The sequence below is a fragment of the Peromyscus eremicus genome, chromosome 20 (assembly GCF_949786415.1).
Source record: "Peromyscus eremicus chromosome 20, PerEre_H2_v1, whole genome shotgun sequence".
Classification (NCBI taxonomy): domain Eukaryota; kingdom Metazoa; phylum Chordata; class Mammalia; order Rodentia; family Cricetidae; genus Peromyscus; species Peromyscus eremicus.
The window spans coordinates 20,737,894-20,753,036 of NC_081436.1; the positions used below are offsets into that span (position 1 = coordinate 20,737,894).

Here is a 15,143-nt window from a genome sequence, read left to right on the forward strand (position 1 = left end):
ATGGAGCTGCTGACTGGGTATGGCCTGGCGTCTGTGGCCATATTCACAGTCCTCTTTATATTACTGGTGGATCTGATGCACCGCCGCCAGCGCTGGACTTCTGGCTACCCACCAGGCCCTGTGCCCTTGCCTGTGCTGGGCAACCTGCTGCAGGTGGACCTCAACAACATTCCAAACAGCATCTACAAGGTGAGACAGTCCATGGTGGATGGTTACCGAGGTTACAGTGTCTATGGCACCACATCCTGGGGATGTAGCCACAGGTTAGACAGGAGCTGGGCCTCCAGCACGGGACAATACAATCAGCTTTCTGGTTGCAGGCACTGCCAGGTCTGAGGACACTCTACTTTCTAGGGCAAATGTTTTTTGGGAGGTGAAGCAAAATCCAGGAGGTGATGAGGGTGTGACAGCAGGGTGCAGATCCAGTTAACAGGGCAGCAATCATGAAGGACCCAAGTCCTTATGATCCTGTCACAGATGAGGGCTTAGTGAAGTGCGTGATCTTAGATCTAGTTCAGCATGTCTGGCAGAGACCAAGTGGAGAGAGGGAGCTGTGGCTGTGCAAATCCCTTGCTGCTGTGTGGTCTCTGGCCTCACTGCCCATCTCAAGGAACCAGTTTCTTCATGTGTCATGAGATGCTGAGGGGCCCCAGGACAGTGTCCAGGCTCTGGCAAGATCACAACAGGTGTCATATCTACCATGAGTCCTTTATTGAACTTAAAATGGCATGCCACAGCCACAGGGCGCCTGAGACAGAGCACGGAGCTCAGTGGAAGAGCTTTTGCCCAGTGAATGTAAGAACTAAGTATGAAAAAAACAACACACACACAAATACACAAACACACACATACACACAAGCACATGCACACATACTCATTGTGCACTCACACACTGATACACACACACACACACACACACACACACACACACACACACACGGACACGGACACGGACACTGTGCCAGTACTTATGCATTAAGCTGGTTCAAGGATCTGTGGGCATCTCACTTCCTAAGTGCTCTGTCCCTCTCCTCCAGCTTCAACAACGCTATGGTGACGTGTTCCGCCTGCAGATGGCCTGGAAGCCCGTGGTTGTGATCAATGGACTGAAGGCGGTTCGGGAAGTGCTGGTGAACTGTGGAGAGTTCACTGCAGACCGCCCCCCAATACCCATCTTTGAACACTTGAGCGCTGGTCCAAAAGCTAAAGGCAAGAGGCTGTATGGGGGATGACAGGGCTTCAGAGCCACACCTGGGGGACAGTGAGCAGAGGAAAGACAGGGTAGAATACACATGATCAGGCAGTTAAGTAGTTCAAGAAAGGCCACTGAAATCCATAATGGAAGCTACTTAGCATGCTGGAGAGGGCTAGAGAAGTTTGTGTGGATGGGAGGTGAGGTGGGAGGTTATGAGTGACCTTGATGCCACAGGAGAAGAGGAATGGCAGGAGCAGAGGACAGCAGAGCCAGGTGTCCTTGGTTACACACAGATGTGTCTACAGGAGTGATCCTTGCACCTTACGGACCCGAGTGGCGAGAGCAGCGAAAATTCTCTGTGTCCACCATGCGCAACTTTGGCCTGGGCAAGAAATCCCTGGAGCAGTGGGTGACAGAAGAGGCTGGCCACCTCTGTGATGCCTTGGCCGACCAGGCTGGTAGGTGATGGGTGAGGGATGAGATGGGCACGTGAGTGAGACACGGAAAGTACATAACTTGTTTGCAAATCCACTCCCATAACTTGTTTGCAAATCCAATCCCAGGGCGGCCCTTCAATCCCAACACCATGCTGGACAAAGCTACGTGCAATGTGATCTCGTCTCTCATTTTTGCTCGTCGCTTTGCATATGAAGACCCTTACATTATCAGGTTGCTGAAACTACTGGAAGAAGGTTTGATGAACATCTCTGGCTTCCTTCCTGAGGTAGGAGGCTCGGGACAGCCTGCTGCACCACTTTTATGCTATCGGTGGTCACAGAGGAAACTGCCAGAAAAGACCAAGGGAGAGGTCTCTGGGGAGTCAACTGCAGGAGGAAAGGCCCGGGGCTTGACTAACATCAGATAACAGGAAGGGGAAGTGGATCAAAGTCAGGGCTTCTAGAAAGAGAGGGAACCTGTACCTTATGTCTACATAAAAGCCAGACAATTATGTGATTTCCAGAGTAGAATGTTCCTTCTGTTCACCCTGGGCTACAAGAGCCTGAGGGCTGGAACTGAGGAGGAGGCAATGATGGGTGGGGACAAGCAGACTCTGGGCCCATTGTGAAGGAGACTGGGATCTGAGATGCGTCCAGGTGGACACTGAGCATAACCAACACCAAGCTGCCAGCCGAGTGGTTAGTGGGTAAGGGGCTTGCCAAGCAAGTATGGAGTCCTGAGTTTGATGCCTGGGACCCATGTAGGGTAGAGACGATTACAGTAGAGTATTATTTGAAGGTGTGATACTTTTGTTTATGTTGCATTTGTTAAACTCCGTGAAGCTGTGTTACTGGGCCTGTCTAAAACACCTTACTGATCTCATAAAGAACTGTACAGCCAGCAGCAAGGCAGGAGAGAGAGACAGGCGGGGCTGGCAGGCAAAGAGAATATATAGAAGGAGAAATCTGGGAGGAGGAAGAAGAGAAGAGAGATGGAGGAGTAAAGAGAGGAAAAAGTAATGAGAGAGAAGTAGCCACAGGAGGAGGAGGACTCCAGGGACCAGCCACCCAGCAAGCCATGGAGTAAGAGTAAGATTTACAGAAGTAAGAAACAGGAGAAGTCCAGAGGAAAAAGAGAGATGGGATCATTTAAGTTAAGGAAAGCTGGCAAGAAACAAGTCAAGCTATGGCCGGGCATTTATAAATAAGAATAAGCTTCCATGTATGTTTAATTTGGAACTGGGTGGTGGGCCTCCCAAAAGAGTGAAAACCACTAAGAACGGATGATGGACCCTACACATTGTCCTATCACTTGCTCACATGCACCATGGCACATGAGCCCCATACACAATAATGAATCATGAGTAATTAATTAAATTTTAAAGGAAGCACTGACACTTCCTCTGTGGCTGTCACAGGTTCTTAACATGTTCCCAATCCTCCTGCGCATCCCAGGACTGGCTGACAAGGTCTTCCAGGGACAGAAGAACTTGGCAGCAATGCTGAATGACCTGTTGACTGAGCACAGGAAGACCCAGGACCCTGAACAGCCACCCCGAGACCTGACTGATGCCTTCCTGGCAGAGGTGGAGAAGGTGAGGGGCAGCTGTTAACATGGGGCTGGGGGCTGGGGGCTGCCATCCTGTGTATCACCAAGTGCCTCAGCCCCTGGGGTGGTGGACACATTGGGAGGCCATTCCAGACTTCTCTCCCCACTGACCCACTTTTATTGTCTGGCCCAGGCCAAGGGGAATCCTGAGAGCAGCTTCAATGATGAGAACCTACACGCAGTGGTGGCTGACCTGTTCGCTGCAGGGATAGTGTCCACCTCAACCACACTATCCTGGGCCCTGCTGCTCATGATCCTGTATCCAGATGTGCAGAGTGAGCCTGGCTGGGGCTGGGAGGGAGGAGAGACAGGCACACTCCCTGAGCAAAATCAACACACGTGTAGCACAGACTTAAGCCAGACACCAGCAACACTCATGGACGTCTTGCTCACATGGACTCAGCCCTTCACATGGTTGTAGGAGAGGAGAAAGGGAAGTCCCTTGGGAATGCTTCACTGAGAAGTTGCTCTCCCTCCAGGCCGCGTGCAACAGGAGATCGATGAAGTCATAGGACAGGCCAGAAGGCCAGAGATGGCAGACCAGGCCCGCATGCCCTACACCAATGCTGTCATTCACGAGGTGCAGCGCTTTGGGGACATCTCCCCGTTGAATTTGCCATGCATCACATCTCGTGACATTGAAGTCCAAGGCTTCCTCATCCCCAAGGTAGGCATGGGCCCTCAAACTGTTACATCATGACACTAGCATACATGGGCAGGAAAGAACAAGACCAGCATGACCTGGATGTCCAACATGCTGATGGAACCAGCCTGGTTTAGACCCACATTAGCCACCAAGAGTCCTTTGGAAAGAGAAATGGCCTATGAAAATGACCACAGGGGATTTTAGAGAACACTGTACACAGAAATAGGTCTGTTTAAGTGCCAACGGGAGACTCCATACAGGGCCCTGCATGGCATTAGAGAAGGAGCTGTGGGGCTCTGGGACTGAGGTCCAGTAAAAGAATCCAGTGTGTGCAGGAAGAGGATGTTTATGTGAACTTGATGACCAGGGTCATTTAGCCATGTCTCAGTCCATGTTCACTCCATGTGCCTCCTGCCAGGGAACGACCCTCATCCCCAACCTGTCCTCCGTGCTGAAGGATGAGACTGTCTGGGAGAAGCCCCTCCAGTTCCACCCTGAACACTTCCTGGATGCCCAGGGACGCTTTGTAAAGCATGAGGCCTTCATGCCATTCTCTGCAGGTCCTGGGGGGTGCCTGGCTCCATGTCCCTTCCCAGGGGGCCTTGGAGGGTGGAGCATCCATCAGGCCCCAGACTGACTGATCCCCTCTCCCACCCACAGGCCGCAGAGCATGTCTGGGGGAGCCTCTGGCCCGCATGGAGCTCTTCCTCTTCTTCACCTGCCTCCTGCAGCGCTTTAGCTTCTCGGTGCCTGTTGGACAGCCCCGGCCCAGTGACCAGAGAGTTGTTGGTGTTGTGACAACTCCCTCCCACTATGAGCTCTGTGCAGTCTCTCGCTAGCAGGACACAGATTCTAGTCCAGCCCCTAGCTCACTCTGATCTTCCCACAATAAACCAGTTTTGTGGCTGCCACTTGCTTTCTCATTTAAACTCTCACCCTGTCTGCATCTGGTCCTCAGAGAACTGTCCACCATCACCACTCACCCTGCACCTGAGCCTTCCTAATGCACACCTTGAATGCTAGGAGAAAGGGTTGAGCTCACCCTAGTGCAAAGGCACAGCCTGAAGATTCAGCACCTGGGAACCAGACACAGAGAATGGCAAGTTTGGGGCTAGCCTGGGCTATAAAGTGAGGTTCAGGACTGCCAGAGTCCATGCTGAGGATCACGGTCTCACAAACACAGAACCAGGGAGGGAGAAAAGAGGAAACTGAATGGGAAGAAGGGAAAGCCGGAGAGCAGGATGGGGGAAAGATAGGAAGGAAGGAGAGTGCTGGTGTTCAGAGTGTCCGCTGACCCTTCCTCACCAGAAAGACACAGCAGAGGTGACTGAGGAGGTGACAAACTGCAGGCAGGGGCAGGACTCCATGGGTCCAGGGACAGGTGTCATGAGCCTGACAGGACCCACACTGCTCCTGTCTGGTGACAGAGATGCAGGAGGTCCCCAAGACCCTGAGGTGCATGAGCGTCTGGAAAGGCCCCCAGAGCTGGGAAGGCTGCTGTCCCCACAGAGGTGACTGCAGAGAGAGGACAGGGAAGAAAAGCAGCAGGAGGGAAAGGGACAGCAGAGCTCAGGGGGTTGGGCACACCCCCAGCTGTCTGTCACATGTGTCAGGGGACAGGACATGCCCAGGATCCGTTTGTCCTCCTCCAGTGGAGTCCAAAGGACAGTGATTAAGTATCTGTTGACATGTGTGCAGAGAATTGTGAACTGGGAGCACCCCTGAATCCTGATGACCAGGGATCAGTTCCAGGTTGCTCTTGTAGACATGGCAGACCTGAGCAGCTGACATGAATACCAAGATCCCAGTCCTCCTGGAAGTCACCCTGATCCAGACAGGACACATTTGTTTATACGGCTGAGGACACACAGACGGAGGATGAAAGTGAGCAAACAGGGCTAACAGGCAGATGTTTATCAGAGCATCCAGGTCATCCCCCACGAACTGGTGACAGACCAGGGACTTTATAACACACAGTGTTTGTGACTTCCCTCACTTGCTCATGGCACTTAGATCATGGAGACTCATTCATCCCTGAAGCAGGAAAATGAGGACTGAGTTGTGTTGCCTGGGTATTCGGGTGTCCACTTGGCTCCTGCAGCCACTCAGACCCAAGCAAGTAAACGCACAGAGACTTATGTTACTTATGAACTGTATGGCGCTGGCAGGCTTCTGGCTATCTGTTCTTATATCTTAAATTAACCCGTTTCTATAAATCTATACCTTGCCATGTGGCTTGTGGCTTACCAGTATCTTACATCATGCTTCTCCTCGTGGCGGCTGGCAGCATCTCTCTGCCTCAGCCACCCTGTTCTCAGAATTCCCCTTTCTCTTTGTCCTGCCTATACTTCCTGCCTGGCTACTGGCCAATCAGCCTTTTATTATCAATCAGTCATAGCAACACATATTCACAGCACACAAGATATCCCATAGCACTTCCCCTTTTCTGTTTTTTCAAAAAGGAAGATTTTTACCTTAACGTAGTAAAATTAATATAACAAACCAATTATCAAGCAAGAATTACAGTTACAATATTAGTCTATTTATAATATCTAGTCCATTTTGTATTTGGCAGAATTAAAGAAGATATCCTATCTATCCTATATTTGTGAGTCTAAGGTTTCATATCTAACTTATCTTTTATCATAACTAAGGAAATTATAACTATCTAGTCTTCAACTACATCAAAGACCTCAGAAGGATATAATATTACCTGAGAAATGGGAGAAGGATGCAAGCAACTTTTGGGAGTCTTTCGAGAGTAGACAGAGACAGCTGGCAGCCTGGACACTCATCCAAAGTTCTTCGGTAAAGTAGGGGCATCTGTCTTCAGCCTACAGGCCTAGAGTCTCTCAGTCACTTCTCTCTGTGTCCTGTAGAATGTCTGGCAGTTTCCTCTGCGAAGCAGGAACCTGAAGGACCATTTTGTCAAGCAAAGTTCAGTGGTCACCTTCTTATGGGTCCTGCATGTCCAGTCCATCAAGCATCTAGGCAAGAACAGTTTCTTGCCCAAATGACTGTTTTGGCCAAGAAGAAGATAAACTTTATATGGAGTGTCTTCAATGCCCACCCTCCTCTCTGAAGTAAATTGGTGCTGCCAGGAGCAGATATGTCTCACTGTCTATAAAGTCCAAATTTTTACAACATTTTAAATGCCATATTCTGTAGATATTTGAAGTATTTGAAGATTACCTACCTAGTTGAATTATATCTATGTATACCTAGAAAATTTAACATGACTATAAGTTTGACTATCATAGAAGACAAATTATTAATCTGTATTTTTTAATTATCCATTACAATCTAAATGAGTTACATAAACATTATACCTCAAACAAGAGTAGAAATATATATACAGTATAACAAAATTAAGTTTAAACTTGTATCAATATACTAAAATCCATAGCAATGTAAAACATTTTAAAATGTTGTTTTTCTCTAAAAGTAGGTTCATTAATCTACCATTTCATTCTACCACACCTACATTATCCCCTTTTCTTCTTAAGAAAGAGATTGCATTTATAATCAACCTGCTTTAAATAAAAATATTGGTTTTTCTCTGTCCCACACCAGAGGGCTCTTGTGATATGGGACACAAGAATCTCTCAACCTTTTCTTTCAGGAATATGCTTAGGTTTAGAGAAGGAGTGAACCAATTCCGTTTCCAAAGCCAGCTTGGTATATTTGGGAATTTGGTCATAGCTTCTCATACTACTACCTACTGGATGAGGGCGCTGTATCTTATGGGGACATAAAGAAATTTTTAGGATTATGGAGTAGTCCATGAGGCTGTATTGTCTGAGCCAGGTGTCTTGAAACCATTCTGGATGTTGGGTCATCTGGGCCATGTTGTCATTGGAGACCTTTCAGGGAGTCTCGGCTGGTCAAAGCTGATGTATCTTAATCTGGAACAAATCTATACCCTTTTGCTTTCTGTGGAAACAAAAGCAGAGCCTCCTTTCCAAAGCAACATATCTTTAGATCCAAATTTTGAAGTCAAGGTATCATTAAAATATACATATTGGCATACATATCCATATACATAACTCAACAGCTTTTACAATCAAATGTCTTTCTGCAGTTAAAAATCCCCAAGACAACACAATCCAGATTCTCTATGTAATATCCATCTTTGTGTGGCTTATTTTTGTACTACCTTTACTGTCTCTCTAAAGACTTTATTTTTAAAAACTATTTCTTTATATAACTGCATATATTTTTTCTCTCTTTCAAGCCTATGTACATTTTTACACACATTGTAAACTGTTTAGGGGTTTATCCCATCTGAATCTGTCTTATTGTGAATCTTTCGCTTTAAACTGCAGCATTCTAAGATGCAAACGGCAGCTATGGCTGCTGGCTCCACCCACCTCAGCTTTTCAACACGGTGGTGATACATTTACCAGCAGCTCTGGGAACCATGCTACCACAGACTCTGGAAAGCAGTGGGTCTATGATTCCATCCAGCAGCGTGTAGTACAGAAACCTCTTTTTTTTTTTTTTTTTTAAGTAGCAAAAACTATATCCAACACACAGCATAGAGCCCAGCTCAGGGACAGTTCTGCGTAACATAGCATCGGTCAAGCCCGCAATGCCACGGACTCACCATAGAGTAGCTCAAACCCGCAGGCTGCCATTAGCTTGAGAGAAACAACTAGGAAGCTGTTTTTAGCTCCGTTTTAGAATCTTTTTTCTCAGGTTTTAGGTGGAAACTCTTGCCAACCCATTGGGCGACATTTGTAGCTGGAGTATTCCTGTGTCCACCCGGCTCCTGCAGCCACTTAGACCCAACCAAGTAAACACACAGAGACTTATGTTACTTATAAACTGTTTGGCCGTGGCAGGCTTATTGCTATCTGTTCTTATATCTTAAATTAACCCGTTTCCATAAATCTATACCTTGCCATGTGATTTGTGGCCTACCAGTATCTTACACCATGCTTCTCCTCGTGGCGCCTGGCAGCATCTCTCTGCCTCAGCCCTCCTGTTCCCAGAATTCTCCTCTCTCTTCGTCCCGCCTACACCTCCTGCCTGGCTACTGGCCAATCAGCGTTTTATTATCAATCAGTCATAGCAACATATATTCACATCATACAGGACATCCCACAGCAGAGTTGGTCCATGCCATCCTGCACATGTGTACCCAGTCAGCACCAATGCTACTCTTTCATGTCATACATGACGCACAGAAGAGAGGAGGAGACTTGAAGAGAGGCAGAATGTGGGACATCTAACGTGCAAGTTTAACCATCAGACTTCACAGGTTACCCTGGGAGCGTCCTGGGGTAAACCAGAAGGAAGCTCCCAGCCTGAGCCAGTGACCAGACACAGTTGTCTCTGTTCCCACTCCTGGCCATGACCCATGCTGGTGTCCTGACTCTCATTCAGGACTCCATTCAGGGCAAGTTTGAGCTAGAGAAAGACACTTGTCTGTGCCCCAACCTAGGGTGCCATAAAAGCCTAACTAGGTTGGGCAGGGCCAAGAGCTATGGACAGGAACAGTTAGCAGATTGGTTGCTTCTGGCCAAGAAGAAGTGTAGAGTCCCCCACAGGACCCGGTGACATAGACATGGGAAAGTGAGTGGCAACAGGGGCAGCAGAGAGGAGGAGACCCAGGGTCTGGTCCTTGCTGAGGTGCTGCATGGTGTGGACTCCATCTCCTCTCACTCAGCTCCTGCCTTCCTTCTGCCACACTGGAGGGGGCAGCAGAGAGCTCCCGCCTGGATTCCACTGGGATTCTGAGCCTTTGGTCTTCAGAGGTCTGGATCCCCAACAAGGACAGGGACTGCACCCACACTGACCCTAGGGAGTGATGAGCTGACATGTGCAGTGTGCCCAGCAGAGCCCAGGACACAGGTGCCATTTGTTGGAAGGCTCAGGAGTCACCTTCACATTCTCCTCATGGCTGCCATCCTAACCACAGCCTCTGGCATGAGGAGGACACTGCCTCCATACCTCCATGTGGAAGATGTTGGGGGAAGATTGACCCACCAAGAAACAAAGTGTGAATAAAGGAAAGAGACCACCATGTGAAAAGTTGCTGGACCAATTTAGTGGCCTCCCCAGGATTTTCAGACCATTTCTCAGCTATCTCAGATTGGTCTGAGAAATCTCCTAGTTGTGTGTCTTGCTTTCCTGAACAAGTGTGGGACCTCAGCCCTACACTGGGGTCTAATTATCTTCCCCAATGCCCCCACTCAGTGAAGTGATCCAGATAACTCCCCAAACGCCCCACATGACCCCACATGTACTCCAACTATCTCCCCACTGCTCCCACTCACTTAGAGAGGCTTTTCCTGCCTCCCTGCACTGACCCCCACTAATCCACTGGGGCTCTCACTGCCTTTCCTATCTGTCCCCCCACCAGTTTTAAAGCTCACATCACCGATGCACAGCTGCCTCAGTTGCTGTGGATGTTGGGATCATGGTGCTCCGTTCTTAGACCTGATCTTGACTCTTTAGAGTCAGGTTCCCGCTCGGACCTGACTGATAAACTTCTGTTGTACTTTGATTCCCTTTCCATTCAGTTTTGTCTTTTGACTGTTTCCTCATTTTGCCTTGTCATTTTAAAAAATTTATAATTCTGCATTTCTTTCTGTTTTCTTCCTTCCCTTTTACTTTTCTTCTTTTTATTGGATCCTTTGTTTGTTTGGGGGTTCTGTTTTGTTTTTCGAAACAGGGTTTCTATTGTAATAGTCCTAGGTTCCTGGAACATGCTTTGTAAACCAGGCTGGCCTTGAACTCACAGATCCACCTGTGTCGGCCTCTCAAATACTCGGACTAAAGGCCTGTGACACCACACTGGGCTGCATTTGTTCACATACCAAGTGTGAAGCATCTCAAGTATTAGTTCTGGGGTTTGGGATTCCATACACAATTGGCAACACTCCCGCTGTGTCCTCTACCATGAGCTTCACCAACCTTAAAGAATCTCTTGGCCTTCCTTTGCCCAAAATAACTGTTCCCAAGGCAGCATCTTCAGAGACACAGTCACCCCAGGGAGTCACATCACTCTTCCCAAGCTGACTGGGTTTGCACTTCCCACCATGCCTAGGGAAAGAAAGCAGGGACCCAGGAATGGCCTTAGACTAACTGTGGTCTCACTTCAGTGAACCCAGACAGTTGAAACCAGCAAAGGGAAATGACACACAGAACAGGGTCCAGGAGAGACATGCCCAGGTCCTTTCTATTTGTCCTCCTCCAGTGGAGTCCAAGGACAGTGATTAAGTATCTGTTGACATGTTTACAGAGAATTGTGAACTGGGAACACCCCTGAACCCTGGTGACCAGGGACTGAGTTCCAGCTTGCTCTTGTAGACATGGCGCACTTGAGCAGCTGACATGAATGTCAAGACCCCAGTCCCCCTGGAAGTCACACTGATCCTGACAGGACACATTTGTTCACATGGCTGAGTAGGATGAATGGGGAAAAATAGTGGTAGCAGGCAGATTTTTACCAGAGCACCAGGTCATCTCCCAAAAACAGGTGACAGACCAGAGAATTTACAACACACAGTGTGTGACATCCCTCACATCCTTGGTACACTTACCTCACTGGGATTCACTTAGCCTGAAGCAGGAAAATCAGGCCTGAGTCGGTCCATGCCACACTGCACACCTGTACCCAGTCAGACCATTGCTACTCTTTCATGATGTCATACATGATACACAGAGAGAGGTGGAGACTTGAAGAGAGGCAGAATGTGGGACACCTAACATCCAGGTTTATCCATCAGGCCTCAGAAGTTACCCTGGGAGGGTCCTAGGACAAACCAGGAGGAAGCCACCAGCCTGAGCCAATCGCTAGCAGGACACAGATTCTACTCCAGCCCCTAGCTCACTCTGATCTTCCCACAATAAACCAGTTTTATGGCTGCCACTTGCTTTCTCATTTAAACTCTCACCCTGTCTGCATCTGGTCCTCAGAGAACTGTCCACCATCACCCCTCACCCTGCACCTGAGCCTTCCTAATGGAAACCTTGAATGCTATGGGAAAGGGTTGAGCTCACCCTAGTGCAAAGGCACAGCCTGCAGATTCAGCACCTGGGAACCAGACACAGAGAATGGCAAGTTCGGGGCTAGCCTGGGCTATAAAGCAAGGTTTTAGGACTGCCAGAGTCCCATGCTGAGGATCACGGTCTCACGAACAGAGAGCTGGGGGGGTCCGGGGGAGAAAAGAGGAAACTGAATGGGAAGAAGGGAAAGCAGGAGAGAAGGATGAGAGGAAAGAGAGGAAGGAAGGACAGTGCTGGTGTTCAGAGTGTCCGCTGACCCTTCCTCACCAGAAAGACACAGCAGCGCTGACTGAGGAGGTGACAAACTGCAGGCAGGGGCAGGACTCCAGGGGTCCCGGGACAGGTGTCATGAGCCTGACAGGACCCACACTGCTTCTGTCTGGTGACAGAGATGCAGGAGTTCCCTGAGACTCTGAGGTGCATGAGCGCCTGGAAAGGCCCCCAGAGCTGGGAAGGCTGCTGTCCCCACAGAGGTGACTGCAGAGCGAGGACAGGGAAGAAAAGTAGCAGGAGGGAAAGGGACAGCAGAGCTCAGGGGGTTGGGCACACCCCCAGCTGTCTGTCACATGTGTCAGGGGACAGGACACGCCCAGGATCCTTTTGTCCTCCTCTAGTGGAGTCCAAAGGACAGTGATCAAGTATCTGTTGACATGTGTGCAGAGAATTGTGAATTGGGAGCACCCCTGAATCCTGAAGACCAGGAATCAGTTCCAGGTTGCTCTTGTGGACATGGCAGACTTGTGCAGCTGACATGAATGTCAAGACCCCAGTCCCCCTGGAAGTCACACTGATCCAGACAGGACACATTTGTTCACATGGCTGAAGAGACACAGATGGAGGATGAAAGGGAGCAAACAGTGCTAACAGGCAGATGTAGATGTAACCAACCGTCTTATTAAATAAGAAACACAGAGCCGATTCAGAGAAGAAAGCCAAGAGGTCAGAGCTAAGAGCCTCACCTTTCCTGCTTCAGCAATCCTCTTCAGTCAAGAGAGCTCTCCAAAAGGGACCTACTTCCTGTGTGTATGTCTTTATATAGTCTAGCTGTTCTGCCTTCTCATTGGTTGTAAACCCAAACACGTGACTGCCTCGTCACTGCCTGTATGTACAGCCCTCCAGGTCCTCTATGGTATTGAGATTAAAGGCGTGTGCCACCGCCGCCACGCACTTGCTATGGCTCTAATAGCTCTGACCCCAGGCAACTTTATTTATTAACATACAATTAAAATCACATTTCAGTACAAGTAAAATACCACCACAGGCAGATATTTAGCAGAGCATCCAGGTCATCCCCCAAGAGCTGGTGACAGACCAGGGACTTTATAACACACAGTGTGTGACATCCCTCACCTGCTTGGTGCACTTAGATCACGGGGGCTCACTTAGCCTGAAGCAGGAAAATCAGGCCTGAGTCGGCATATGCCACCCTGCACACCTGTACCCAGTCAGCACCAATGCTACTCTTTCATGACTTCATACATGACACACAGAAGAGAGGAGAGTTGAAGAGAGGCAGAATGTGGGACAGCTAACATGCAAGTTTAACCATCAGTCCTCTGAAGTTGCCCTGGGAGGGTCCTGGGACAAACCAGGAGGAAGCCACCAGCCTAAACCTATCAGTGACCAGAGCACAGTTGTCTCTGTCCCCTAACTCCTGACTGTGACCCATGCTGCTGTCCTGACTCCCATTCAGGGCTCCATTCAGGTCAAGTTCGAGCTAGAGAAAGACTCTTGTCTGGGCCCCAAGCTAGGGTGACATATTATCCTACCAGGGTTGGGAAAGGCCAAGAAATATGGACAGCAACATTTAGCAGACTTGGCGGCTTCAGGCCAGCAACAAGCATGGAGTTCCCCACAGGCCCCGGTGACATAGACGTGAGCAGAGAAGGGGGTGGCAGCGGCAGCAGAGAGGAGGGAACCCAGGATCTAGTCCTTGCTGAGGTGTTGCATGGTGTGGACTCCATCTCCTCTCACTCAGCTCCTGCCTCCCTTCTGCCACACTGGAGGGGGCAGCAGAAGCGCTCCTGCCTGGATTCCACTGAGACTTCTGAGCCTTTGGTCTTCAGAAATCTGGATCCCCAAGGGCAGGACCGCACCTTTGTGCTGACCCCAGTGAGTGATGAGATGTCACGTTCAGTGTGCCCAGCTGTGCTCGGGACACAAGCGCATGTGTTGGAAGGCTCAGGAGTCATCTTCACATTCTCCTCATCACTGCCCGTCCTAATCACAGGCCTCAGGCATGAGGAGGACACTGCCTCCATATCCCATGTGGAAGACGTGGGATCTATTGAGCCAACAAGAAACAAAGGATGAATAACGGAAAGAGTCCACCATGTGACAAGAACTTGACCCATCTTTGGGCTCCAGTGTCTATCTGACCGCTGTTGACAGTATCTCAGATTTCTCAGATCCAATGTAACAACCGCCCTTTTCTGATTCTGGCCTTCTTGGTCAATTTTGTAACCTCCCACCTGTCACAAGACTCCACCACTGCAGCCACCTTCCTCCCACTGCCCCTCACTCACCACAAAACCAACCAGTGGCACTTCCTGTCATAGCCAGCTGGTGTCCTGCCAACCAAGTAATTCTGAGCCTCCAGGGTGGTCTTACCCCAGTGTACTGGGTGGTTTTGGGTGTCAACGAGGCACTAGCTAGAGTCATTAGAGGAAGGAGCCTCAGTTGAGGAAACGCATCAATGAGATCCAGCATTTTCTCTGTTAGTGATCAGTGGACGAGGGTCCAGCCCATGGTGGGTGGTGCCATCCTCAGCTGCCGGTCCCAGGTTCTATAAGAAGGTGGGCTGAGCAAGCCACAGGAAGCAAGCCAGTAAGCAGCTCCCCTCCATGGCCTCTGAATCAGCTCTTGCCCCCGGGATCCCATCCTGCTTGAGTTTCTGTCCTTGGGCGATGAACAGCAATGTTGAGGTGTAAAGCCAAATAAACCCTTTCCTCCCCAACTTGCTTTTTAGTCATGGTGTTTTGTCACAGCAATAGAAACCCTAACCAAGACACCCAGTCTGTGGCAATGTTCACAGATCCCTCAAAACTTTGCCTGCATGGCATGTCAGCTGTCTGACTACTTCAGAACAGGCTTCCACGGAGCTGCCCACTGTGCTCACTGTGCCCAGCCTGGCATGACCACTACACCCAGTTCATGCGGAGCTCTTTCCACTTGAAGATGCAGCTCCCCTGGACAGCATCTGGGAAGGAAAGAACCTTGGGGCTGCCCTGCCTGGCCTGC

General features: G+C 49.4%; 1 protein-coding gene across 2 annotated transcripts; it reads left to right on the plus strand.

Annotated features, from left to right (window-relative positions):
* LOC131897185 (cytochrome P450 2D28-like) lies at nt 1–4,726 on the plus strand. 2 transcript variants are annotated; one of them, XM_059248086.1, is made up of 9 exons: nt 1–189; nt 1,038–1,209; nt 1,501–1,653; nt 1,759–1,919; nt 3,051–3,227; nt 3,375–3,516; nt 3,721–3,908; nt 4,306–4,447; nt 4,548–4,726. In XM_059248086.1, exons 1-9 carry the CDS (start codon nt 1–3, stop codon nt 4,724–4,726), a joined length of 1,503 nt encoding a protein of 500 aa, XP_059104069.1. The 2 variants fall into 2 exon arrangements, with proteins under 2 accessions (XP_059104069.1, XP_059104070.1); XM_059248087.1 differs by lacking the exon at nt 1,501–1,653.
* Nucleotides 4,727–15,143: the final 10,417 nt, after the last annotated feature.

Bases quoted from the DNA above. Each gene is read 5' to 3' on its own strand.
- LOC131897185 (XM_059248086.1), top strand. From the start codon at position 1: ATGGAGCTGCTGACTGGGTATGGCCTGGCGTCTGTGGCCATATTCACA. The intron at 3,909-4,305 runs GTAGGCATGGGC...GCCTCCTGCCAG, and splicing joins AAGGCTTCCTCATCCCCAAG to GGAACGACCCTCATCCCCAA. The intron at 4,448-4,547 runs GTCCTGGGGGGT...TCCCACCCACAG, and splicing joins CTTCATGCCATTCTCTGCAG to GCCGCAGAGCATGTCTGGGG.